At 39.9% G+C, this 26,583-nt stretch overlaps 2 protein-coding genes across 5 annotated transcripts in view; both read left to right on the plus strand.

Moving 5' to 3' along the window:
• SLC12A7 (solute carrier family 12 member 7) overlaps positions 1-26,583 on the plus strand; it is a 95,802-nt gene that overhangs the window by 61,800 nt on the left and 7,419 nt on the right. For 3 of the 4 annotated variants that reach the window (XM_081206189.1, XM_081206190.1, XM_081206192.1), the window contains exons 10-23: positions 3,905-4,003; positions 5,041-5,098; positions 5,452-5,626; positions 6,144-6,262; positions 8,104-8,202; positions 9,269-9,388; positions 10,663-10,767; positions 11,611-11,779; positions 16,299-16,494; positions 17,617-17,786; positions 18,327-18,458; positions 19,918-20,025; positions 20,790-20,906; positions 24,450-24,631. In XM_081206189.1, coding sequence (XP_081062315.1) covers positions 3,905-4,003; positions 5,041-5,098; positions 5,452-5,626; positions 6,144-6,262; positions 8,104-8,202; positions 9,269-9,388; positions 10,663-10,767; positions 11,611-11,779; positions 16,299-16,494; positions 17,617-17,786; positions 18,327-18,458; positions 19,918-20,025; positions 20,790-20,906; positions 24,450-24,631 — 1,849 coding nt within the window. The remainder of the gene's footprint in view (positions 1-3,904; positions 4,004-5,040; positions 5,099-5,451; positions 5,627-6,143; positions 6,263-8,103; positions 8,203-9,268; positions 9,389-10,662; positions 10,768-11,610; positions 11,780-16,298; positions 16,495-17,616; positions 17,787-18,326; positions 18,459-19,917; positions 20,026-20,789; positions 20,907-24,449; positions 24,632-26,583) is intronic. The other variant, XM_081206191.1, reaches the window with a different exon arrangement.
• Positions 342-26,583, plus strand: part of ABITRAM (actin binding transcription modulator) — a 183,849-nt gene continuing 157,607 nt past the window's right edge. The window contains exon 1 of the mRNA XM_081206660.1: positions 342-423. Coding sequence (XP_081062786.1) covers positions 357-423 — 67 coding nt within the window. The 5' untranslated portion in view covers positions 342-356. The remainder of the gene's footprint in view (positions 424-26,583) is intronic.

Consider the following 26,583-nt stretch of genomic DNA (forward strand, 5'->3'; position numbering starts at 1 on the left):
CCCAAACTGATGTGACTGTTACAAATGAGGTCTCCTGAGGTGGAGGAGCTGGTTTTTGCTACATTTGGATGCTGTTGGATGCAGTGAGCTGTGTGTCTGCGTTGAAGGCAGGAAACATCAATTTAGGAAGTAGAATGCTCTGAGTTAAACACCCTCTCTGCTGCAAAGCACCTCTGTATTTTACATGGAGGCAAGAGACCTTTCTTGAAAGTTGCATCTACATTTCATAAAGGTAAAGGTACCCCTGACCATTAGGTCCAGTTGCGGACGACTCTGGGGTTGTGGCGCTCATCTCGCCCTGTAGGCCAAGGGAGCCGGCGTTTCTCTGCAGGCAGCTTCCGGGTCATGTGGCCAGCATGACTAAGCTGCTTCTGGCAAACCAGAGCAGCGCACGGAAACGCCGTTTACCTTCTCGCCGGAGCGGTACCTATTTATCTACTTGCACTTGACGTGCTTTCGAACTGCTAGGTGGGCAGGAGCTGGGACCGAGCTACGGGAGCTCACCTCGTCGCGGAATTGATGGGGCATTCTACAGATGTCCACAGGACCTTAAAGGGTGTAGAGCCAGTGCTTTAGATTAATGGGCATTCTTTTTTCTCCTTTCATTCTTCTTACTTAGGTAAGAAAGTAACTAATCCCACATCATCTAGATGGAGCAGGGTTTGTATCTCCCCAGCCAATGAATCTTAGAAACTGCTTGTGCCAGCTAGGATAACTACTCACTCAACGAGCACGCCAGCTGCTTCCACTGCCTTTTCTGTAGGTGCAGAGCAGCCACTAAACTCATTCAGTAGACATTATAAGACAGGCAGGCATGCTTCAGCTGAAGCACCATTTGGTCAGAGGGTCCTGAAGCCAAATAATTTGGTTGCTACCAATTTCCCACCCTATATCTGGAGCATTTAGTATGTCCTGGATTGATGAGCTTCACTAGCAACATAGAAAGAACCATTGGGCTCATATCTGATGGGTAGTTATTATTAATAGTTTCCTGGCTTTAGGTAATTCTAAAGCACTATTTTTTTCGTAGTTTTTTTTTTAAGGAAGTGGGTTTCCTACATTTTAGGCAATGTTGTTCCTCCTAGACTGACTTGGTAGAGCTTAGTGAGGGCGCAACTGCATGCTGGGAGCATTCTACTTCCCTAAATTGTTATTTCCTGCCTTCATCACAAGGTGATACTGCAATCTCAGATTGAAGAACTTCTATCAGCATCAAGAACTACCTTTCAGGTAGGAACCAATGGTTCCATTTCACTCATCTGTTGTTCAGACACCAGTCCAGGGCCCACACAATATCCTGTGATTCAGATGTCATGGAGAAATAGAGCTGTGTCATCAGTGTACTGACCACACCTGGTCCCAAACCACCTAATGAGTGCTCTCAGAATCTTCATGTGGATATTAAGTAGTATTAGAGAAAGAATTGTTCCTTGCAGCACCACACAGCACAACCCCCAGGGGGCTGAAGGGCACTCTCCCAATCCTGTTCTCTGGACTTAGTCCTGGAGGTAGAACTGGAACCACTGTAACACAGTGCCTTGAGTTCAGATACTCAGAATTCAAATGTGTAATTCAGAGTGAAGCGTTTAATTTAGTAAGAACAAAGAAATAAGAATTTGTGTGTCTGTAAAAATCTTATATTCAGCATTTAGGGTTTTTTGGCGTGAGAGAAGTATTTTTGGGTACGCAATATGAACAAGTCCTGCAGATGAGATAGAGCATATTATTTTAGTATGACTGCCAAAACAGAGAATGAACTGGAATTTTGTTGGCATCTCTTTCCATGTCTATAAAAATAAGGGCTTTGTCTTCCTTTGTGTTGCTTTGATTCCTGCAAGAAATGGAAGAAGCTGTCTGAACTTGTTCTCTCATGTAATGAATACTATTGGGACATAATACATTTGCTAAGGTCATCCATGTCCTGATATTAGCTAATTGGCTGAAAAGTATTGCTGGAACTCTTCCATAGAAGTCTCTTGTACAGCACAAGCTGAACTTTTGTACTGACATCTTCGCTCCTTCCTTTATGGTCATAACACTTTTCTTCACCTTTTTCAAACTATAGAGGTAGACTTTGTTTTGAACCTTTTGGTTTATATGTCTTTTCTTCAGGAGTGAAGCTTGCTTGTGAAATAGTGAAGAAACATTCATTTTGGCAAGCCTTTAGGGGTTGCTTCTTAGCCTTGCCAGAATGGATTGCAGACTTGTTTGCAGAAGTTTGCTACAGTGTAGTTTTGCCTCATAATATGATTAAAAAATATTCTTCTCTCAGTTCCAACATGTAGCCTGGGCTGTATAATGTATCAAACAAGGTCGTTATTATGTTCATATGTCTGTGTCCACAAAAGAGACATTGACTACAGCTAATTATAGTTTCTGTATTTGAGTATCACCAAATATTGTTCTCAAAACATAGTTCTTTTATCCTAAATTTATATTTGCACTAAAAGATATTTTCTGCTTCTGCCAGTACTTTTCTGCTGCTGGTTTTGGATTTATTATTTATTATTATTCTTTTTATTATTGGAAAACCATAATACATAGAAAACGTTTTTCTTTTAAAAAAATGAATTTATAAAAATGCAACATTTGCCGCTATAATAAACTAATCATCAACTAATTGCCTTTTTAAAAATAATAATTTTATTAATATTATATTTATACACTTTGTAGCCGAGACCAGATATTAAAAATAAAGAAAACAAGTAGTGAGGGAAAGAAAGAAGTTGAGAAAATAAAAATAAAATGACATATAAAGGAAGATTATCTATCCATAGGCATATTTTTCTTCAGTAGCCCATGGCTTTTCCAGCCTTTACTCAATAGTCCAAAAGCCTTCAGAACCTTTCTAGGCTCAGCAAAATGTGAAAAGCACAGTATTTCTCCTAATACATAGCCTGAACTAATTTTCTATACAGAGAAGACCCTTTTCTGTCTAGCAGCCTCATTGATAGGAGCCTTTGGCTCACTGCAAGATGTGGCCAAGAACAAACTTTGACTGCAGCTCTTGGTTAAGGAGGAGAGAGCTTAACCACAACCCAGGTCTGAACTGCACACTGTGCCAAAACTTGGCTTAGCTGTGCGCTGCACTGAGCTAAAAGGGTTGGGAAGGAACAAAGCAGTTATGAGCTTCTCCCCAGAATGTTCAGGCTAAGCCATGGTTTTGTTTAGCATTGTATGTGACTATGACCAGTGTATTGACATTGACCTGGTTCTCACAGCATTGTAAGTCAGAGTATGGCTTACCATGACTGCACTGACTCCCAATGGGAGTTTGCATCTGCTTTGTTTCTCCCTAGACTCTTTAGGTCAGCACGGGGCAGCAGCGCAGCATGTTGTCTGAAGCTGAGATCATAGTTAAGCTCTCCTACCTAATCATGAGCTATAGGCAAGGTGTGTCTTGTGATTTTGGTTAAGGAGGACACCTTGCCCACAATCTCAGGTTCAGGCTATGTGATAAGCCATCCCTTAGCTTAGCTGCTTCTCTAAAAAACCCAGGGAGAGGCAAAGCAGCTGCAGCTTCCTCCTTGGGAACCAGCAAATTTGCATATCTGTGCTAAGTTTTGGTTTAATGTGATGTGCAAACACAGCCACTGTGACTGTTTGTAGAGCTGGCAGTTGGAAAGGACTTTTGGAACATTTGACTCTTGAAGGATCATCATATGCAGACCTTCTTAATAGTCTCCACCAAGTCTTGATGCTGTTATTCCATTCCCTTCTCCCTTTCCAGCTCTCTGCTAAAGGTGTGATTGACCAGATAGGACCAGATAGTCCTTTGCTTGTTCTGGTAGTAGTATGTTATGGTTGTTGCTTTAATGACAGGTTGCATCTATCAACTTAATATAACTGGAATAATCAGAAACTAGATGACATCCCATTTTTTCTATTTCTGTATGTATTTTAGGCATTATGGCAGGTTCAAACAGGTCAGGGGATCTTCGGGATGCTCAAAAAGCTATTCCAACTGGAACAATTCTGGCCATTTTAACAACATCATTTATCTGTATCCTTTTAATGCAATTTGCGGGGTCTAGATTTCATATTCTTGGTTTGTTTAATTAGGTTTTTGTTTTGAGAATGCACAGGTGGCTGGCATATGATAGTAAAATGTGGTTATGAGGGAATCCTAAATATTTTATTTTCAGTATGAGTAGGGTTGTTGGGATTTGATGAACCTTTAAGCAGAAAGCATAAGCCACTTCTCCAGGAATAGTACATCTTGTATTAGTTTATTTAGAAGCTACACCTCATTCTGACTGATTGATAAAACCGATGGGATTTGCAGCATTAATATTGGTGGATACATATAAGAGCTTTGTACTATTATAAATGGAAACATGTGAATCATTATAGTATTTGTTTTATAACATTAAATTTAACCAGAGATATATGAAAATAATAAGCTGTAATGGAGCAAATAATAAAGCAAAAACGTGAATTTTTGGAGGGAATATCTCCCTTTTTCTATTCTGATTTTTTTATTTATTTTAGGTATAGAAACAGAATATGGTACAGTCAAAGTTTAAATACTCTGCCAAATTCAATGTGGAAGTTAAAACCTTTCCCAAAGAAATCAGTGCTTAGCTTCTTTGGGATGTGCAGTAATGTGTGCTGTTCTTCTAATGCATGGGTAGGCAAACTAAGGCCCGGGGGCTGGATCCAGCCCAATTGCTTTCTCAATCCGGCCTGTGGACGGTCCGGGAATCAGCGTGTTTTTACATGAGTAGAATGTGTCCTTTTATTTAAAATGCATCTTTGGGTTATTTGTGGGGCCTGCCTGGTGTTTTTACATGAGTAGAATGTGTCCTTTTATTTAAAATGCATCTCTGGGTTATTTGTGGGGCATAGGAATTCGTTCATATTTTTCCCCAAAATATAGTCTGGCCCCCCACAAGGTCTGAGGGACAGTGGACCGGCCCCCTGCTGAAAAAGTTTGCTAACCCTTGTTCTAATGCTTTCTAGGTGTTCTTGTGGACCTCCTGTCCCCTCCCCACTTTTCCAATTTATGTTCCTTTTAAGTTCCTTGAGTCTTAATTGCAGATTTGTCCTGCATAGTACTTTTTGGAGCCTGTATAGAAGGAGTCGTCTTGAGAGACAAGTACGTAACAGTGGGAGGGTTTTGCTACATAATTTCAAAGGCTTCCTGTCCATACCAGTTTAAGTGGATGAAAATGTGAGATTGGGAAGTGTATACTGCAGAAGCTGGTATAGATAATTCAAGATAATCTGAAATGGATATCTGCTGCCTGCTTTAAGTTGCACTTTTATTCATTCTGCATGCGTGTCCATGTTGCCAGTGCATGTCTTTCTACAAATAACATAGCCCTAAATCTTTTTTTGGTTTTTGTTTTTGGTGGGGGGGGGGGGAGAGAAGCAGACTGATATTTGTATAAGTTACGGTACTTAACTTTTCTTCCTTGTTTAATGTTGCATATGATCTTTCTCCGCAAGATTTGGACAAGCAGTTAATGGAAACCTGGTGATTGGTACGTTGGCATGGCCCTCTCCGTGGGTCATTGTGATTGGCTCATTCTTTTCCACATGTGGTGCTGGTCTCCAGAGCCTCACTGGTGCTCCCCGGCTGCTGCAGGCAATTGCAAGAGATGGCATAGTACCATTTCTTCAAGTGAGTTTTTGCCTTCAAAATTTTCAGTGCTTTTACAATTTTGATTTAAAAAACCCCCCAAACCTGTTGGGTAGCCCAATCCCAGCCTCTCAGTTTTAGTGATTTATATATCACTTCCCTTGCTGTTGTGATAGGTGGGAGTTGATGTAATATTTCTAAGATGTGTCACACCCACAGCTGTGGTTTGTTAAGTGTGCTGTGAATTGTAGCTGTGTGAGGGGTGAACTACAGTTCCTATAATTTTTTTCGGGGGATCATTATGCTTTAATTGTATGGTGCGGATTGTGACTGTGGTCTGCTAACATATGCAACTGAGGGAAAAACAGTAAACTCCATTTGATTTATGGTGCTTGAGGTTTGTGTGTAACAAATAATAGTTTGACTCTTTACATGGAGCCCTGTAATATTCACTTACATTAAGTTCATGCCATGCATTTTTGAAACGTATGTATTTCAGATACATTAAAGCATTAATCCTTTGTGTGTTTATTTTTTCTCCTTTTTTGTTTTTTAAAAGGTATTTGGTCATGGAAAAGCAAATGGAGAACCAACATGGGCTTTGCTTCTCACTGCGTTGATTTGTGAGATAGGCATTCTCATAGCTTCCCTGGACAGTGTAGCTCCAATCCTTTCCATGTAAGCATGTGTATATAGGTTTTACCTATATTTTTGTAATTTATTTTGAAATAATAAGTAGTAGTAGTAGTAGTAATATTACAGTTACTGTTTAATTTATGATGCTTACACGAATTTTGATGCAGAGAGTTTGAGTGACTTGTAAGAGACTTGCAAGGTAGAATGGGTAGTCAGGAAAGAGAGCATGCAATCTTGTAGCTACAGAGTTTGAGGGCACTATAGGGGTGAAGTGAGAACAAAGGGACATAGATAGGGAAAAGAACTGATAAGAAGGTGCAACAGTGAAGGCATTTAGAATTTAACGGAAGTTAACATAGCATGCAACCATTCGGAAAACAGTAATTTGAAAAGATCAAGGGAATTAAAGATTACAAGTTAACGGAAAAAGTTTTGATAAGAAGCCAAGTAGAAGAATTTTGCAACAGGCAGTGGGAGAGGAAAGAGAAAGTGAAGAAGGTTGTAGCTGCATCAAAAGAGAGAAAAGGGAAGCCACTGCAGCCTGCATGGAAACATAGACGACTCACTGGTGCTCCCCGGCTGTTACAGGCAATTGCAAGAGATGGCATAGTACCATTTCTTCAAGTGAGTTTTTGCCTTTTAGCAGGCAAGTTATAAAAAAACCCAAAAGCCTTTCATCAAGCAGAGGAAGGACCTTTTCGTCTTCCATGGTTAGCAGATAAGGTTGGGTGGCAAAGGAGCAGGGGAAGGGAGCTTTCTTGCTTCTCTTCATGAAATTCCATCAATTCATTGTTGCCAAATGACTTGCTAAATACTAGGCTGGAGTAAGTGATATTTCATGTTATGTTGCATGGCACAGTGAGGCCATTTTTAGCAGTAGCCTGATGACAAGTGTAATGGGCTATTCTTCCCTGACCAAAGTGTATTATATTACTATAGGACACATGCAGGCAACCCTTGTAGCATCTGTAGGCTCCCTGCTCCCCACTGAATGTTGGAAAGCCCTTTTGCAAACAGCCATGTACGGTGCTTTGAAGTCCTTGCCCACCTGTCAAATTTACCCCTCCAAGAATGGAGAGACGAGACTCTGGCCTATAAGCAAAAAAAGAAAAACTCCTATCCTTGCCGTATATAAAGAGTGTGTGTGTGTGTGTGTGTGTGTGTGTGTGTGTGTGAGAGAGAGAGAGAGAGAGAGAGAGAGAGAGAGAATGATGATGATGGATGGAGGGGAAGGAAAGAAGAGAAGAGGTGAGAGGAGAGAGAGAGAGGTTATCTGTCCACTTTTGCCTGCCCACTGCTATATCTGGCCTCCAACCACTTCCCAAAAGCAATGCCCCCGACCCAGAAAAGCTTGTCCATCCCTGGTCCAAGATGTAGATGGAATTTGTTGTAGGGCTACAACTTCCTTCACCCCTCCAAGCCCAGTTGTTGTGGTATGTTTAGGACAACGCTGCGCTTTTGAAATACAGTGGATGCTCAGGTTGTGAACATGATCCGTGCGGGAGGCACGTTCGCAACCCGTAGCACTGCGTCTGCACATGCGCAAAGCGCGATTGCCGAAACCCAGTAGTAACCCGTTCCGGTACTTCAGGTTCGGCGCGGTGCACAACCCAAAAACGTGCAAGATGAAGCGTCTGTAACCCGAGGTACGACTGTAATTCAACACAGGCAGTTATGTGGGTCATCTGCCTCAGTCCTTGATTACAGGCTATGAGGCTAGCCCGTTGTATCCTTAGGAGAAGTGAACTTTATCACTTTGTCTGTGTCACTTTTCTTCCTCCTTTTCCTTTAACCTAACTATCTCTGTTCCAGCTATCTCTGTCCCCAAGATTAGAGTGGGTGGTGATACTCATGTCAATTGTAAATATATTTTTCTTTTGTAGGTTTTTCCTTATGTGCTATCTGTTTGTGAACTTGGCATGTGCAGTTCAAACTCTGCTCCGTACACCAAATTGGAGACCTCGTTTCAAGTATTATCACTGGTACGGCATGTTCTTTACAAATTTATTTTTTGAAGGAGAAAAACAAGCATTTGTTTTATAGTGCTATGGTCTTTTTCGGTTTAGTAGACATTGTATTGAGTTGCGTGTGTATGTGTGTGTGCATGCAAGAAAGCTGTAAGAGAACACAAAATACCTATAAGAAACAATGGAAAGAAAAATGGATTTCTGTGTTGGTTATTCAGTTGTTTCCTATTAGTCTATAGAAGAACAGGAGGGTAGATAAATGCAAACAAGAACACAAAGATAGCTGCTGTTAAACAGAGTATAGGCATGAGTAATAGATTTCATGGGACAAATTAGAATGTAAAGAAAATTAGAAAGGGTTTCCCCCACACATTTTGCCAGTTATTCATGTTCAGAGCGAAGCAAATGAGAAACTGGATTTATTTATTGAGCTCTTGTCATAGCATAATTGTCACATTTTTAATGGCATTTTCTGGAGACCCTCCTCCTTCCTTGGAGGTGCCTGAAGGTTCTGCTGGGGGGCAGGAAAGGGGGCGCAGACAGACCGTGAAGGTTTTTGTTCACCCACTGCTTCTCCTTCGTGGTTTGCATGTCACAGGGCAAGCCTGTGGCTGTTCTTGACCATTTGCTATGAGTCAGCCAAGCCCAGGCGGCCTAGGAGCTCATGGCTGAGATAGCGAGGTACGAGGGGACCAAGGGTGGTGGCAGCTGGAGAAGGAAAGGAAGGGGCCTGAGGCCTAACAGAGCCTCAGAAATTACAACACAACAATTACACAGTGAATTTTTGGAGTGAAAAAATAGAGTGTGACTATTATGCGGCGGCTACAATTAAGCTGTGAAATATGACATTGTTGAAACACTAGTGGGTTGTATTGTACATTTCATAATTCATTTAGTACAGGGAGATTGGGGCAAGAAAATGGGAAAAGCAGGAATATGCCACCCACCTGGCTGTTTCTGTTTCTTCTCCCCCCCCCCCCCGTCTGGGGTGACTCGTATGTTTGTGTGTGTATTTGTGTATATATAGATATCTACTTGTACAGCATGAATGTTAACAACTTGTGTTATGTGTTTCTTTTAGGACTCTCTCATTCTTGGGGATGAGTTTGTGCCTTGCCTTGATGTTCATTTGCTCTTGGTACTATGCTTTGGTAGCCATGCTAATAGCAGGATGCATTTACAAATACATAGAATATAGAGGGTAAGAATACACATTTGTCTGACCTTCAGTGTAGTTGCTCAAACAATAAATTAAAAAGATACATTCTTCCAGCACTTCCTTGCATATCTGCACAACTTCTACTAAATCTCACCCAGAAAAACGAATACCTCCCATCAACTTCTATAGGAAAAGTATGTGTGTTTTCCATATCTTGTTGGGGTTTTCAGCAATTTTCTGGGCTAGAAACATGGAGGTTTAGTTAAAGATATTGTTTACATAACCTTACATAAATGCCATTTAACTGCTACCCTGTTATGTGAGTTTGTTCTTTGAGAAATACACGAATCAGTGATGTTCAGATTTCTTGTGTGCTTTTCAAAGTCCTCCTGTGATTTTACAGTAAGGAGAATAGGGAGACAGCATATGTAGTTACATGACCCAGCTACTGAAGTTGATGCTACTTTACCCTGTTTAATTTTGTGTAAATATAAATAAATATATCATTGGGTTCACCAGCCCTACCCCATCACCTGGACTCGTATTTAAAAATATACGAATTATGTATAGGAGGGCTCATGCTGGCATGGCACGTGGCTCGCCTAGGAAATTATTCCACAAACTGGGCACCAGTGGAAAAAGGAACCAGTTAATATGAATATGCAGAGGTGCTCCCTCTAGGAACAGTTATTAGAGTGGGATCAAATTGGGATGATTCAGGATGCAATACATCAATAACGTGTCCTGGTCAAGCTTTTTGACATGAACATGATGCTCTGTGCTTGTGCAACTCCCCATTTGTTTCAGTGAGGCATGAAAGTTCCTGGCAGATTATGTCATGTAAGTCTTTGTCACTTGTATCCGGAAGCCCAGTTCATCCATTCCAGTTGCTTCATCATCTACTAAAGACTAAAACATAGACCAGGACTTAAAGAGGATATAAATTGGCTGCAAAGTAATAGAAAATTCATTTTTCTCATTTATTACTTTCATCCAATGTAATCTAACTCCAAACCCACCAAAATAAATTAAATTTCCGGTGTTTTGTAAAAGTTCTCTTACTCATACGCTTTCATTTAAATGAATTCACCTTTACTGTGTTTCAAACACTTCTACATGAAAGCAGTGGTTCAAGTATATTCTTTCATGGATTTACAGTTGGGTAGAATAGTTGTTTAAAATAAACTGTAATTGCAAAGTTGTGTCAGTCTAGACCCAATATATTTTTGTGTATTGTCTTATGTTTAGCGAAGCAATAGAGGTATTATCATAAACACACAATTTTTTTGACTCTCCTTTTTATTTCTTCTTTTAAGAGCTGAAAAAGAGTGGGGAGACGGAATCCGGGGTTTGTCGTTGAATGCTGCTCGTTATGCTTTGCTTCGGGTTGAACAGGGTCCTCCTCATACTAAAAACTGGAGGTAAAATTAAATGCACTCTATTTAATAAATCCAGATCCATTAAAGTTGCAATCCTATTCCTAACAATTGGAAGTAAGCTCCATTAAACTCAGTTTTTAAACTTGCTTCTAAGCCAGACATGTCCAAAGTCCGTCTCGGGGGCCTAATTTGGCCCGTTGGTCGATTGAATCCGGCCCCCGTGACAGTATAATTCCTGGGGGTAAAATCCTAAAAAAAGCTCAGCAACTTCAATCCCCCCCCCCAAAAAAAGCCTCAACCACTTTGGGGTAAAATTGTAAAAAAAACTCAACAACTTTGGTTGGCCCTCACGCATGTTCACTTCATCAAATCCGACCCTCTTTGAAAAAGGTTTGGGCACCCCTGTTCTAAACAGACATGAGCTAAGTCTGATCCTGGTGTCCTTAGTTGTTGAGATTAAAACTTGCTGCTGTCTAAGTAGTTCCATCCTGTATTCTTGGACCCTCAAGAGCAGGGGTAGACTTCCATTTATTGTTGGACTCACAATTCCCATCAGCCTCAGTCAGCATAGCCATTGGCCCAGGATTATGAAAGCTGCAGTCAATCAACGTTTGGTTATCACCATACTAGACTGTGATGGAATGTCAGGAACTGGTTTTCTCTTCTCTCTCTCTCTCATACGCGCGCGCGCACACACACATTGTTGTCATAATCCTGCATTATATATTTCACTAACCCCAGAGTCATCTGCAACTGGACTTAACTGTCAGGGGTGCTTTACCCTTTTTTATCAGCTATTTTACTTACTTACTTACTTACTTACTTACTTACTTACTTACTATTTTACTTACTTACTTACCGTACTTACTTACTGTATTACTTTAGGCCACAAGTCTTGGTTCTGCTGAACTTGGATTCAGAGCAGGTGGTAAAACACCCACGGCTGCTTTCCTTCACCTCTCAGTTGAAAGCTGGGAAGGGACTGACCATTGTGGGATCTGTCCTTCCAGGAATATACTTGGATAAATTCACAGAAGCTCAAAGGGCTGAGGAGGTATGTATTAAAACACAGCTGCAGTAATAAAATTTGCAAATATGAATAGCTTGGGTTTAGAAAGCACTGATTTTTTCTGCTGTAATGTATTCTGTAATTTTGGCTTTATTTAAGCATGTTGGAAAGGGTAGTCAAAATATTTTGGATCTTTAGGTGCACTTAAATGATGGCAGATAATTTTACATTTGTTGGATCTAATTACTACAGATGTGATTATTTATGATCATATTATGTCATTTCTTTAGTGATATAAATCTAGAAAACGCTGCAGTGAAAATGATTTAACTTTTTAAAAAAACCATGGGCTAGAGATTGAAGCTAGTTAGTTAATACGGACTAAGGTGCAATACTCAGTCAGGCATAGTGCTGAAAACTGAATGGAGGAGAGTAGGAGGGAGGAAAAACATGTGGACTAAAACTATTAAGCAAAGCCAAGGGATTTTAAAATGTTCTGGCCTCGGCATCCATTGTAATTAATGATGTATCAAAAGGATTTTTACAAAGATGCTATCAGTGACAACTTGATATTTACTATAGATTGGAATTACATTCTCTGTGATTTATATAAATATTTGTATATAATGTTCATGCAAGACCATGACCTTACATTGGTTGGCGTGCTGTGTGAGAGAATCATGTAAATGCCGCTTATTATAACTGATATTATTATTTTTTTGAGGGGGAGACAAGGTAGTTAATAAAACCAACACCCTCACATCAGCAGCACTGGTCTTCTGTTTCCTTTGGTGAATACGAAAAGATTTACAGAGTTGGAGAAACACAGTACAGTTAACCTGGATTAGTGTTGGATAATCAAGAGCCCCACATTACTGAGGTCATTAACACCTTGCTATTTGGAAAGGTGGGATTGCAATCAGATTTGAGGTCAGAGTTCCATCAAATATATTTGTTGAGATACATAGCTACAAAATATAGTCCCAAAGTGTCAGAAATCCTGCAGATTTCATCTGTAAAATTAACAGAATAATAGGAAAAGCAATTTATGAAGTCAAAGCTTTGTAATGAGCTTTACACTTCATTTTATGAAGACGCTAGGAAATGGGTAATTAGTACATGGCTTGGCAGTCCTAATTCTTTCTTCATTAGTTTCATTTTTTGAAATGTTAAGTCCTTCCAAAAAGTAAGCTTGGCTCTAAAAAGCTCACATAGAGATCTTCAGCCTGAACTAAGATTATCTTTGGAAGAGCTGTACACTAATGGGGAATCTAATGTTAACACAAGCATTGAGTAGCCAGACTTTTGTATTGCTGTCAGTTCCATCTATTTTTTAATAGAATATTTGAGGGTAAGTCTAAGACAGACTTTCTTTAATAAGCAAAAGAGAAAATTAGGGAAGAGCAGGTTTGCTCTGCCAAATGTACTGTTCTGCTGGCTTCTGGTTTAACTTGGAGGAATTCTAAAATTAATATTAGAATTGGTAACATTGCCTTTTTGGTACCCTTTACAGTTTTTAATCTTTGTTTTTTGCAGGTTACCAATATGCACTGGCATATATGTGCATTGATTAAACGGTAGCATAAAAATGAATCCTGATGCAATTGTGTCAAGATCCTTTTTTACACTGTAGTTTCAGTCTATAACCTTGTACTGGTGCACACCCGTAAGCCTGCAAGAAAAAGAAGATGTAAACTGAGAACTTAAGCAAACTGTGTATGCTCTGTAGTCTGTACAATGCCTAGAGTGGGGTGGGGAGGAAGATTGCAACACATTTGTGCCACTCCACAAGCAAAACCAGTAGTTCCATTAATTCTCCCCATCTCCAGCCCGGAGAGGGATTTTGAGAAGGAAACATCCTTACAACAGGAACTTTGAGCACATTTTGTCTTTCTCTGGAGTTCTGATTCCTTCTTATAGTTCCTTGGGTTAGGATGGGGATGTAGGGTTCAGGGAAGACATTTGCTTATTAATTAGTAGCTTTAAGAGCAGATGCTGTCTGGGAAACAAGCCTGATACCCTGGGCTGGCTGGAACGGCCAACAGAATCTGGGTACCAGTTGTCAGTCAAGCAGGATATTTTTATTAAAAGCATTGTAATACATTGTGTCCCTGCCCCAAATGAGGGAGTGACACACACCAAGTATTTCAAACAGCAGTATTTATATACTTTTCAAGCAAAGAGGAAGCAAATGGGTAGTTATATGGCAATACTTCCTTCTACTAGCTTCTACTGGTTTAATCACGAGGCCTAACAACTTTCTTATCTTTCCGTCCTTCCTGATTCCTCAACAGTTTACAGCATTAGCTCCTGCGTATGTGTTGTCACGTCATTCTCTTGTGGTTCTCTTGCAAGCACAACCTCCACATTCTGAGCGTCACTTGTTCAGCCCTTCTGACATCTGACGCAATTGGCTGTGGGGCTCCCCACTACACTTAGAAGTATTCTCCTTTTGCCTGGTTTGAGGCTGTGCAGGCTCCCTGTGAAACTAGAGCAGTAAGCCAGTGGGAACAACTTCTGCATGCTGGGGGTGCACTGTGACATTTAAGCAGGCCAGCTTTGAAGTTGGATAGTACAATGCAGAGGACTGCTGTGACTCAGTGACCCACCTCTCATATTGATTGGTTCGTTGCTCTTGAATGTACGATTTTATGGCCGCTTTCCTTCCATGACATTCCTCCTTTGGGTACTTTAGGCATACTTTGGGTCTAAGTAACTCCATGACTTCTTGCCCCACCTCCAGCCCTTGTGCCATTGGGTATTCAGTGTGACAAGAGGAACTGCATAAAGAACTGGATGAAAAAGACTCAGATCTTATATAATTTTATATAATTTTGTGTTTACCAATTATTTCAAGAATACCTTTAAGCAGAATTTTTGTGTGAGTATCCCATGCTTTCTCATTCAAAGTGCGGTGTAAATTAAAGGCTTGCTTTATTTTACATCTACTGTAATGCACCTCCTATGTGATTGCAGACTGACTTTTTTTTTTGTATTAAGCACCAAAAGTCAACATTATGTTTTTGAACAAAACTGTATCCAGGAAGACTCAAAATAGTTCCTTCCGTGCAGTGACAGAGCTTGAAATCGGACTTCGCACTGCAATGTGCAATTAGAATGAACATAAGATCATTTGTGGCTTAGTGCTTAAAGCAGAACGCTTTATTCTTGGCCTGTGCAAGTCAGCATTTACTTAAATGTAGCACCCTCTTAATATTTAACAAGGTATTAAAGCTCAGAGGTCTGCCTGGAGTAATTCCAGAAACGAAAGGAGATGGCTCAGCGGTTTGTAAATGGTTGCCGAGATGAATTTTTAATCACAATAGTTTGATTATTTAAAAACCAGTTACTCTATTGTATTCTGAACACAATTTTACAATTGTCCCTTGCTACTGGAAAGATAAAAGTTTTATTTAATTTGAATAAACACTGTATACATACAGGTTGTGCAGCAACACGTTCTCTGAGCAATGCCAAAAAAAAGTAAAATGAAATGAAGTATTAAATACAAGAACAAAAGAAAAGACAGCATAATAGAAAAGCTTTTTAACTCACAGAGGAGGTAAGGCCAGCCACACCTTAGAAGCCCAGTGTCTTAAGATAACAAAAACATAACCAAAAAGCCATGAAGAAGGTACCAGGTGAGCTTCTCTTGGGAGTCTGTCTGGGAAGCATCAGGGTTCCTATCTATATAACATATATTGCTAAAATTATTCAAGAATAAATGCAAATCATGCCAAGGATAGCTTTAAAACGAGGAATAGCTCTGGCCTGTACAGATTTTCTAGCTTTAGAAGCAAAAGCTTGTTAAGGTTCCATCAGCACAGATTTTCCTTGCGCAATGAAATCTTCTCCCGCACTCCCCCATGCTCCCCCTAAATATGTTCTGGGGGTTCGAACCCCCCAACCCTCCAAAGCAGATTTGAGGATCCCTGGGGGAGAAAGGGGTAAATTCTTGTTGTATTCTCTGGAATCCTTGCACTAGTTTTTATTAGGGCAAATGAGTTAGTTGAATACAGTGTCATATTATATGTAATTAGTAGTCCACATCACAGAAGAAGATTGCATATCTAATTATTCCCAATCTCCTCTTATTTATGAAAATGGATAGATTTGCACCTTACTTTTAAGTAGTAAATCTAATTTCCAGATAACAAAGGTGATAATTAGTTCAGTAATTCATTTTCTCACTTTAGGCCTTTAAGTGTTTCATTTAACACTTTACCTCTAATTCAACCTTGTTATTTAATAAAGTTAAATATCAAACTGGTATTTCTGGGAGTAGTTTAATAGTCATAGTAATTGGTTAGAATTGTGTGACTTTTCTTGGTGGATAACGTTTTAAATGTCTGAAATATAACTTAATAGGAAATCCTTATTTCAAGAGAGAAGCCTGATTTTATTGCCGGAAATCCTGCTTGCTTAAGTTTCCTTTCCTGTATGTTTACAGCTGAACAATGCAAAAACCCTAATAGAACTGTCCACAGTATTTTAGGAAATGCTTCATGCTTTACTACTCTGTTATGAGTGTTTATAAGTATTTATGTATCTTTTATCCCTACAGAATATTCGATCATTAATGGGAGCAGAGAGGACCAAAGGATTTTGCCAGATTGTGGTATCATCCACTGTTAGAGATGGAATTTCCCATTTGATTCAATCTGCTGGCCTTGGAGGGATGAAGCATAACACTGTCTTGATGGCATGGCCTCAGTCCTGGAAACATACTGATAATCCTTTCTCTTGGAAAAACTTTGTTGGTATGTGTGGCTGTACAAGTTATACAAATCATATTCGCAACGTGCAATATAGTAACACTTCATCTAAAAATTCATCTGATTGACCTCTGAATGTTCAAAATTTCCAGTATGAAACAGTGCCCTGAAATGGAGGTTTTGAAAAGAGCATTTCACAGATTGACCTTAGTGTCCTCCTGGAGTGGCGCTGTCACACTGTTTTATGGTGTTCCATTCCTAATTGTGGGGTCACTTCCAGAGAATAGCATTGGATGATTTCTGTTTGACTCCATGGCCATTGTGCTGTGGAGTCTTGCAGAGTTTTCTTCTTGTGCCTCGTGCTATTTAATGCCTGTATGATCTTGTGCCTTGGGTGAAGGATGGGCCTCTGAAAATACAAAAGCCAGTCAACCCTGGCTCAAGTAATTATTAAAAAAATGTACTATGCCAGGGATGTCCAACAGGTTGATCACAATCTATTGGTAAATCCCTGGGAGGTTTTGGTAGATCGCGGTCGGTCGCTGGCTCCCTTTCCTTAGTGACGATGAAAGAGCACCCGCCCCCCGCCCTCCATTCTTGCATGATCTCTAGAACGGAAGATGGATTTTTTCACTGTGAGGCTGACTGTCTTCTTAGCGATCTTTTGGTTTTCCCCTTTATACCCCCCCAAAAAAAGCTTATAAACTTTGCCCTGTACCCCTAAAAAGGAGACTTTCCTCCCTTTCCTCCCTATTCTGTGAGTAGATCGCAGTCTCTTAGGAGTTGGACGTCAATGTGAAAGTGTGACGTCCCAATGTGAAAGTGTACAGGTTATCTACATTTAATTACTTTGCGCATCACTGTGGCACAGATACAGCTCAAACTTTTTTTAAACCTTTAATATGTCCAACACGACAAGAACCAAACTTCAGTGGTACAGATTCTGCTTTGCTTGCAGACTGTTCCAGGATCAACCCCAGGTAGAGTTAGGAGATCTTCCTGCTTCAAATGCTGGAAAGCTACTTCCAGTCATTGTAGACAATACTTCCTGAGCTAAATAGACCAGTGTTCAAACTTGGTATAAGGCAGCTTCTTGGGTTCCTAACTAGGATAAAAGTTTTTAGAAATACCAATAGTGGTTTTCAGCAGTCCTGTTTCTTTTTCCAGACACTGTTCGAGAAACAACGGCTGCACAGCAAGCCCTTCTAGTTGCCAAAAATATAGACTCGTTCCCTACGAATCAAGAGCGTTTTAGTGAGGGCAACATAGATGTTTGGTGGATTGTTCATGACGGAGGCATGTTGATGTTGCTTCCTTTCCTGCTGCGACAACACAAGGTACTAGCCTTTCTTTCCATTGGGAAACTTTGCTTTTAAATGAACAAGTGTTAATTGTAAGCTCTTTGAGGCTAGGAACTTTTGCATGTGAAATCCTATAAAGGATCCAGATAGTTCTGCATAAACAAAACGACTAGTAGCCCGGACATGAGATATAGTCAGTGCAGGATCTCTTTGTGCCATAAACCTTTGGAGTATAACAGAAGGCCTGATTTTCTCTTACTGAGAAGTGTTTCCGTAAGCCTAATGATTCAACATCTGAAGTCATCTGCATACAGAGAAGTTCTAAAGGCTGGATATTATGTGCATGAAGTCACTGTCTTCTTCCTCACTTTCCTCTTGTCCAGCTACATTGGACTTCTTCTGGTAGGGGAAAGCTTATGAGAGGTGGGCATTAGGCAGGAATGCAGTACTACACTGTTAGCAGTGCTAACAGCAGAAAACCACAGTAAAGAACCAGCAGCAGTACATTGCCAGCTATAAAGTTACGAGAAATCACTTCCACATTTGTAAAACAAAAATGTTCTCTCCTACTGACAGGTTTGGAGAAAATGTAAAATGCGCATCTTTACTGTAGCTCAAATGGATGACAATAGTATTCAAATGAAAAAGGATCTCCAGATGTTTTTGTACCATCTTCGAATTAATGCTGAGGTCGAAGTTGTTGAAATGGTAAGGTTTTTGATGCACCCAGTTAAGCTTTCATTAAATGTTTGTGTTTATCCTTAGCTGAGGAACGTTATTTAAGATGTCCATTGTGGGAAAAGATACCTACGGGTAATTTGAAAAACAACAACAAAAAACCCCTGCTTTTAGTGAGCCCCAAAGCAACTCACATAATTGTGTGTGTGTGTGTGTGTGTGTGTGTGTGTGTGTGTGTGTGTGTATGCCTTGGGCTTGTGGTTTGTTTCATGCAAACAAACCCTGAGCTATAACCAAGATTTGTTCTTCTCTCACCAATCAAGCTTGTTTGTGGAGACAAATCTTGAGCCTGGGTTCAGACAGCACGAAAAGCCAAACTCTGTTTTGTTTTGTCCATGGCACATATTTCGTTTTAAATCAGTGTCTTAAAAAAAAAGACACTTAATATAATTTTGAAACACTCCCAATCCAGATTAGGTTATGATCCAGTCAGGGCTAAGCATATTCACATCCTAGTGATTTCAGTGGGAAAGTTAAAACAGGTGTCTCACTGCAGTTAAACTAACTTGATCGTGTCCATTTATTTTTTCTTCCACCCTGGTAGAAATCTGAATGCTACTTTAAGAGTTTACATCTGACTGCACAAATAGGTCGCCAACTTGTGGCTGAGTGGGCAGTCTTTTCAACCAGTGCAAGTTAGACTTGAGGGACCCTTTTTTCTCTAATACTTTCATCATTTGTGGCTGTAGTCCCAACAGAGAGGAAACTGGCCTCTATTTTAGCTCCCTCTACTGGAGGATTTAGTTGAATAAGGTTGGAGTATGTGTGTTTATATCCATCTGAAAAGGGGACAGAGGATGAGAGTATGACTACAGTAAGCCTGCAACTTACTTCGGAGTTATATTCCGGGGGACGCATGTGAAGCCACAATCATGTATAGACAAAACACAATGGGTTCAATGGCAGATGGGTTTGCCAAAGTCATTTCCCCAGAATTGCACCCCCTTTCTTCCCCTTCTTTTTTTAAAAAAAATTGCAAGGTGCATAATGCTGAATGTGTAAGAGTTAAATGCACGTAAATTGCGGGCTTAACTGCATATGTAAACCAATTAATATTTGTCCAAGAATCCATTATCTTCATAGTGTATATTAGCTCTATATTTTTAATGAGGAAATGTGCAACTTTATGTTTCAGCAACATAAGTTGCAGCAGAACAGTGGAAGAATGTGTTGCCCCCCCCTTCCCCCATTTTGAGGGGCAGTTAAATCATCAGGGTCTACATAGACAGTTTGCATCTATTCTAAATAAAAAATTAGCACAATTTCTCATTGCAATTTTAACTTAATGCTTCCTTTTTCATTTTTTATATTATTTTTTATCATCTTTCTTTCATTGCTTTTGGGGTAGTCTCAGGGGATTGACCCAAACATCAGGGCTACTAGCATATGGTTTCTTTTTATTGCAAATAACATTTATTTATTTTTCCAGTTTGAAAATGATATTTCAGCATTTACGTATGAGAAGACCCTTGTGATGGAACAGAGATCTCAGATGCTAAAGCAAATGCAGCTTTCTAAAAATGAAAGGGAAAGAGAGGTAATCCATTTTATTTTCTTATTTTCAAAAACCATTAAAATAATGTATGAGCAAACCCAAACTCTGGTGCTAATTAATGAGCTCAGCCAGATGGGTGGGGTATAAATCATAAAATTATTATTATTATTATTACCTACAAGAGCAGTGCCATTTATATCAAAGAGGAATCAATCCTCAAGTACATGCTTACGAAGGTGAAGATCAGAAATGCTTATAAAATACAAAAAAATACAGTTTTTGTTCTAATAAAAGACTCCGCTTTAGAATATTTTTTTTAACTGAAAACATTAAAGGACAGCACCGATTTGAAACAAGAATTACTCTATCTAGAGTGGAGGCCCAACCTATGACTTCCAAATCTCTTATATCAACATTTTAATTAGCGGGCTTCTTCAACTTTTTAACAATGGAGTAGCAGACAAATTTTCTTTTTAAAGAAATCCTTGGCTCTTTCACTATGTCCGTAGGGTCTTCGGATTTTCAGATTTACTCTCATATTGGAAAACTAACTTAAGCACAGAAAGCATCATCTGGTGGGGAGGAACACCACTGCACTCCTTGCCTCAGGTCAGCATCCTTGCTGTCCCTTAACGGGAGGTGGAGGCAGTAAGGAACCTGCCACTGCAATCCATGATAAGTTACCCACTGCAGTACCCATTGTTTAGATGTACTATGCTTCCTTCTGTTGTTTAACTAGTGCCATTGTATTTTATGAGCTAATGATATGCTTTTTCCGATTGTGCCTGGTGACCTTCCTGTCCCAGATTCAGAGCATCACTGATGAGTCTCGTGGCTCAATCAGAAAGAAGAGCCGCTCTAGCCCACAATGTATTGGTCAAGATGTAGACAATCTGCTACCTAATGACATTCAGGAGGAAGAGGTAGAAATTGTACCCACCTGACTGTTCCCTTCCCATGACAACACTTACAGTGCCATTGTAAACCATAGCTGTACTAATTACTACCACTAACCTGTTCTAATTCTTACTAATTATACTATTATATGTAGGGAGTACTATTCCTACGGTATAAAAGCAGATGAGTTTTTTAAAATAGAAATTTCAGTGTTCAGCTTTTCAGAATAGACCATTCTGAATATTCCCCCCCACCCCGGTATCTTTAGTTGAATCACTTGGTTGAACAATATGGTATTCAAGTCTTATGTTCATAGGGGAAGCCCCTGAATCTGGTATCAGTGCTATGTACATTAAAGAAAGACTTGTGGTACTGCTCTCCACACAAGAACACACATGTTCAAAATTCTGAGTTTCCAGGAAAGACAGAAATTTGGAAAGTTGTTTTCAGAACTTTCCTGGAATAAATCCATTCATAAGCATTCCGCAGTTATATTTATTGCAGTGATTTCTTCCATGAAGAAATCATAGGACCACCAGAATTGTCACTCTGAACCAATCAAACAAGTCTAGGCAATATTTAACAGAAATATTTAAAGGCTATGCAGGTTAGCACTCAAGACACTCCTTTCAGGAAACATACAACAATAAGATTCTTTATTTTTAAAAAATCATGATCTTTGATATTAGAAGCCAAATCATTAATCACAATCTACCACAATTCCAGTATTTATGAGAAATCTCAAGCTTTATCACACTCAGCTGTGTGCAAAATTGTAGCCGTTCTCTCATTTTGTTAAATTGCTTAGATTTAATAATAGACTTCAGCAATAATTTTGTGTTTCTGAATCTTGATTGTTCATATAGAAATAATGATTGCCTTTAATGTTCTACAGAATGCCATGATACATGGCATTTAAGCCCGGTTATAATTTTAAAAATGGCACTTCAAGTGTGGCTCCTTGTGTTCAAACCCGGATGTCCTAATTTTAGTTCTTAGCAATGTGGAATGTCCTTTTGTAGATCACCTTTAGTAAGTTCAGTGTAGTTGTGTGTTTGAAGTGATAACAAAATAATCCAAAATTAGAATTTAGTAAATGTCACCCCTTTCTGTTCTTTTAAAATGTTGTATTTAAATCCCATGGTTTATCAGATCTTAAATGTTTTCAATCCAGCAGTAACTGATGTCAGTAATTATCATTTGTGTCCTAAAGCCTGAGGTATTTTTTAAAAAAAAATAAAAACATTAACCTAAATGTTAATACCTTCATTGGATATTGTTTGGCTTTATCCCTCTGATAGTATCTCCTCTTTGGAACAAGTCTGAATTGTTTGTTGTTAACACTAGTGTGGTAGATTGTTGTGTTTATTACTTCGTTATTCATTGCACTGTTCTGCATTCTTTGACGAACAGTTTGTCAGTATAAAAGTAGAATGTTTCTCGGTTATTGAAATTAAGGAATATAAAAAGCAGTACTGTATAAGCGAAAATGCATACATGTTAACTCAAACTAGTTTTAGGATAATTCAGTAATGTAATTAAGACTTTGTGACAGAATTATAGCATTTCAGCATTTTGTGCATTGATGCAAACGTTAATGAAAAAGCTCTCTGGTTGAACTGGTTACATACGATATATAGGATGTTACAGACTTGTATTCACAGGCACTGTGATACTAACGTGACATACAGAGCCTTTGCAGAGAATAATTCTATTGCGCAGTGTTTCCTGCTATGTTGCTACATTTCATAGTACTTAAATATCAATATTTTGATGCTGTTAAAATGTCTTCCCTCCCCATCTATTGTGATAGCGGGTAATAAGATGAATATGGAGGTGAGATATTAATGAACAATTTGGATGGTGGCTGTGACTTCTGGTGACAAGTGATGCAGTTCCTACAACCAGTGAGCTTGCTATTTTTTGACAGTTTTTAATTTTAAAGTTTATACCACTTAAGCTTAGAAAGGTATAGATTTTACACCAGAGCTGAAACTCTCAGCAATCAAAAGCACTGGCTTTGTAGTATCCTAAATGCCAGATTTTGTTTCAGAAGTTCCTTGAGCCAAAACTTTTTCACACTTTACTGTCATGTTGCTCTGTCTAAAGCAGTGTTTCCCAACCACTGTTCCGCGGCACACTAGTGTGCCGCGAGATGTTGCCTGGAGGGAGGCGGGCGAGTCGGGCGGCGAGAGGCGGGGCGGCGGCGGCGAGGAGAGGCCGCCCAGCACGGGGCTCTCGCCGTCTGCCTGCCTGGCTGCCTGCGAGCTCGGCGGGCAGCGCCTCCGTCCGCAGCGCCCGCCTCGCGGCTCTCATTCCCTGCCCCTGCCAAAGCTCACCCAGCCAAGCCGCACTCTCCTTCCTGCCTCGCTTTGCTGCCTCCTCCCCCCCCCAAAGCTTGGAGGTTCCCCGGCAAGGGGGAGGGGAAAAAATTGGAACTTACACTTTCGTGCGTCCCTCCCGGCGTGACGCTGCGCACTGACGTCACGGGGCTGTAATGGTGGTGTGCCTCGAGATTTTTTTCATCAAACAAGTGTGCCTTTGCCCAAAAAAGGTTGGGAAACACTGGTCTAAAGAACAGTAGCGCCATCTATGGAAATAGGATTGAATGGCATGTGGCTTGCTATATTATCATGTAATCTTCCAACAAAAAGATGTAATTTGTCCATTGGGTCAGACCCCATACCCAGGGACTGTAAAATGGCCAATGTAACACCAGTTTTTGAAAAGGGATCTTGGGAGGATCTTAGAGATTATATGCTGGTTAGCTTGCCTGTCCCAGCAAAACTGGTGGAAAGTATTGTTAAAGATAAAATAACCAAGCATGTGGAAGAACAAGACTTGCTGAAGCAGAACTAGCATGGCTTCTGTAAGGTTGAGTCCTGTCTTACTAATGTGTTAGAGTTCTTTGAGAGCGTCAACAAGAAAATAGAGATGATCTGGTTGACATAGTTTTTAACAAGGGACTTCACCAACCTGAGTAAACTCTGCAGTCGTGCAATAAGAAGAGAGGTCCTCTTCTGGAACAAGAGCTGGTTATGTAAGAGGTAGCAAAGAATGGGAATAAAAGGCAAATTCCATCCTACAGATCATTAGGAAAGAAATTGAAAACATGGTTGTTGGCATACGTTTGGCTCAAGAGACATTGGAATGTGCCTCCACGGGGGTTCACTTTTGCCACAGAATCAATCTGTGAAGTGCAACTCTCAGGAAAATGTGTGTTCTGTACCATATGTGTGTATAAATATATTTTTATTCTTCAAAATGAGCAGCTGCCTTCATGTAAGTCATCCTGTCACAGACAAATGTATCTGCAGGGTCGAATACATTATTTCTACTCCTATATGGGTCATAGAATGATCCCCCATCCCCATTTAGAACTAATAATGTCAACCACTATTGTCATTAAACTGGTGAATAAACATCTTGAATACATTGCATCTCTCATAAGCTGAACATGAACTGCTTTTATGTACAAGCAAGCAAAGTATTTACAGGCCTCTGCCAGCCTTGAGTTCCCTGACTTGCCAAAATGCTGATCTTTACATTGCTTGTTTGTGTTTGGTCAGGCTCAGTTAATCCATGATAGGAACACTGCATCCCGCTCAACAGGAATGGTCAAATCTCACACTGCTGTTGCTACACCAGACAAAATACAAATGACCTGGACGAAAGAAAAGCTTATATCCGAGAAGCATAAAAATAAAGAAGCTTGCCTGTCAAGCTACAAGGATATCTTCAGTATGAAACCGTAAGTAGATACTTAAAGGCATTAAAAACTGATAACGTTGATCAAACCCACACTAACATTTAATGGTATTGAATAGAATGGGTTTATACCATTCTAGAAATGGTAGCTCATAGAAGAAAGCAGTAAGAATACATTGGCCAGTTAGATTCTGGAGGTGTAAATGCCTTAAAATCATAAAATCCCATGCTGAAGATATAAGTAATTCTATTTTTCTTTATACACACACTACTAGCCGTCTTCCCAGTACTACTTTTGCTCTTACATGAACAGAATTGTCTTCTAATTATTCTCTGGGTCGCGGGTGGCGCTGTGGGTTAAACCACAGAGCCTAGGGCTTGCTGATCAGAAGGTCAGCGGTTCGAATCCCCGTGACAGGGTGAGCACCCGTTGGTCGGTCCCAGCTCCTGCCAACCTAGCAGTTCAAAAGCACGGCAAAGTGCAAGTAGATAAATAGGTACCGCTCCGGTGGGAAGTTAAACGGCGTTTCCATGCGCTGCTCTGGTTCCCCAGAAGCGGCTTAGTCATGCTGGCCACATGCAGTGGCGTAGCGTGGGGGGTGCAGGGGGGGCCGGCCGCACCGGGCGCAACATCTGGGGTTAGGGTTAGGGGGCGCAAATTCACGGGTTAGGGGGCGCAAATCCACGGGTTAGGGGACGCAAATTACTTGCCTTGCCCCGGGTGCTGACAACCCACGCTACGCCACTGGCCACATGACCTGGAAGCTGTACGCTGGCTCCCTCGGCCAGTAAAGCGAGATGAGCGCCGCAACCCCAGAGTCGGCCACGACTGGACCTAATGGTCAGGGGTCCCTTTACCTTTACCTATCTTATATTCAGTTCTGCTCTCTTGAGTGCAGCAGGAGCAGAGTTTTAGTTTGAAGGCTTATGAGTAAGCAGGAGCCATAACTGTAGAAAACTTTGTGAAATATAAAAGAAGACAGAATATCTTTAGAAACGGATGTTTCCTTCTGTAAAACGTCTATGCTTTGCGTGGCCTGGTATCATAGCAACATCATTATTTCAGTGGTACTATAAGGAAGGGAACCACTTTGTTTCAGCAACCACTAGATGGCGATGTAATCCTAGTAATCTTTGCCAGGACTTGGCAGCACCTACAGATTGAAAAAACAACAACAATGTTGTGTTTTATTTTTATGGAAATAAAAGCCATGGTTATGTGTCACAACATGGCTTATTATGTTTATCATCTATTGTACATGGGTTGCTTTGAAGTACTACCCATTACGTTTTTTAGAAATTTGCTATCCAAACCCTCATTTATACATTAATTTCAGAACATAAAAATTAGTAATAGTTTAATATGTAAAGCATTACAAAGTTAGCACCAAATCTGAAAAAAATGTGATATATGTTTTTTGTACAATTTAGATATCCTTTAAAATAAAGCAGAATTGATATAGCCTCTTTTTGTAATTTGAAGAAATAATTTTAGGTCCATCCTTATTTACACTACAATAAATATTATTTCTGTCATAAACTAGGACAGTGGAGCATTTGCTAGATTTCTGTAGCAAGAAATGTGAAAATGGGTTGAGCTTTTTAATAAAAGTAACTGACTTCACATCTGTAATTGTCATACACGGTAGCGGAACAGGTGATTTGTTAGGAAGATTAATAATAGTGTGATAGAAATCTGTTCCCCAAAAGACATAAATGTCTTACAGCATTGCAACCTATGTTTGTGTACTTGCAATATGTTCCTATGTCTCCATGCTAACCTTCCCTGCTGACCTATCTGCTTCAGAAGTTATTGTTTTGGCCTTCTGTAAGGTTACTGCTGTGGTTGCTTATCTCTCAGAAAGAAAATTTACACCACTTTAATTTACGTTTGATTGTCCAATTTAAGAATGCCGTGGCAATGGCAAAAACCGAATAGGTTCATTTCAATCTGGCCAAGAATTATTGTATACCTGAATGCTCAGTTACGATCAT

Source organism: Podarcis bocagei (genome assembly GCF_964188305.1).
Source record: "Podarcis bocagei genome assembly, chromosome: 8".
Lineage (NCBI taxonomy): Eukaryota > Metazoa > Chordata > Lepidosauria > Squamata > Lacertidae > Podarcis > Podarcis bocagei.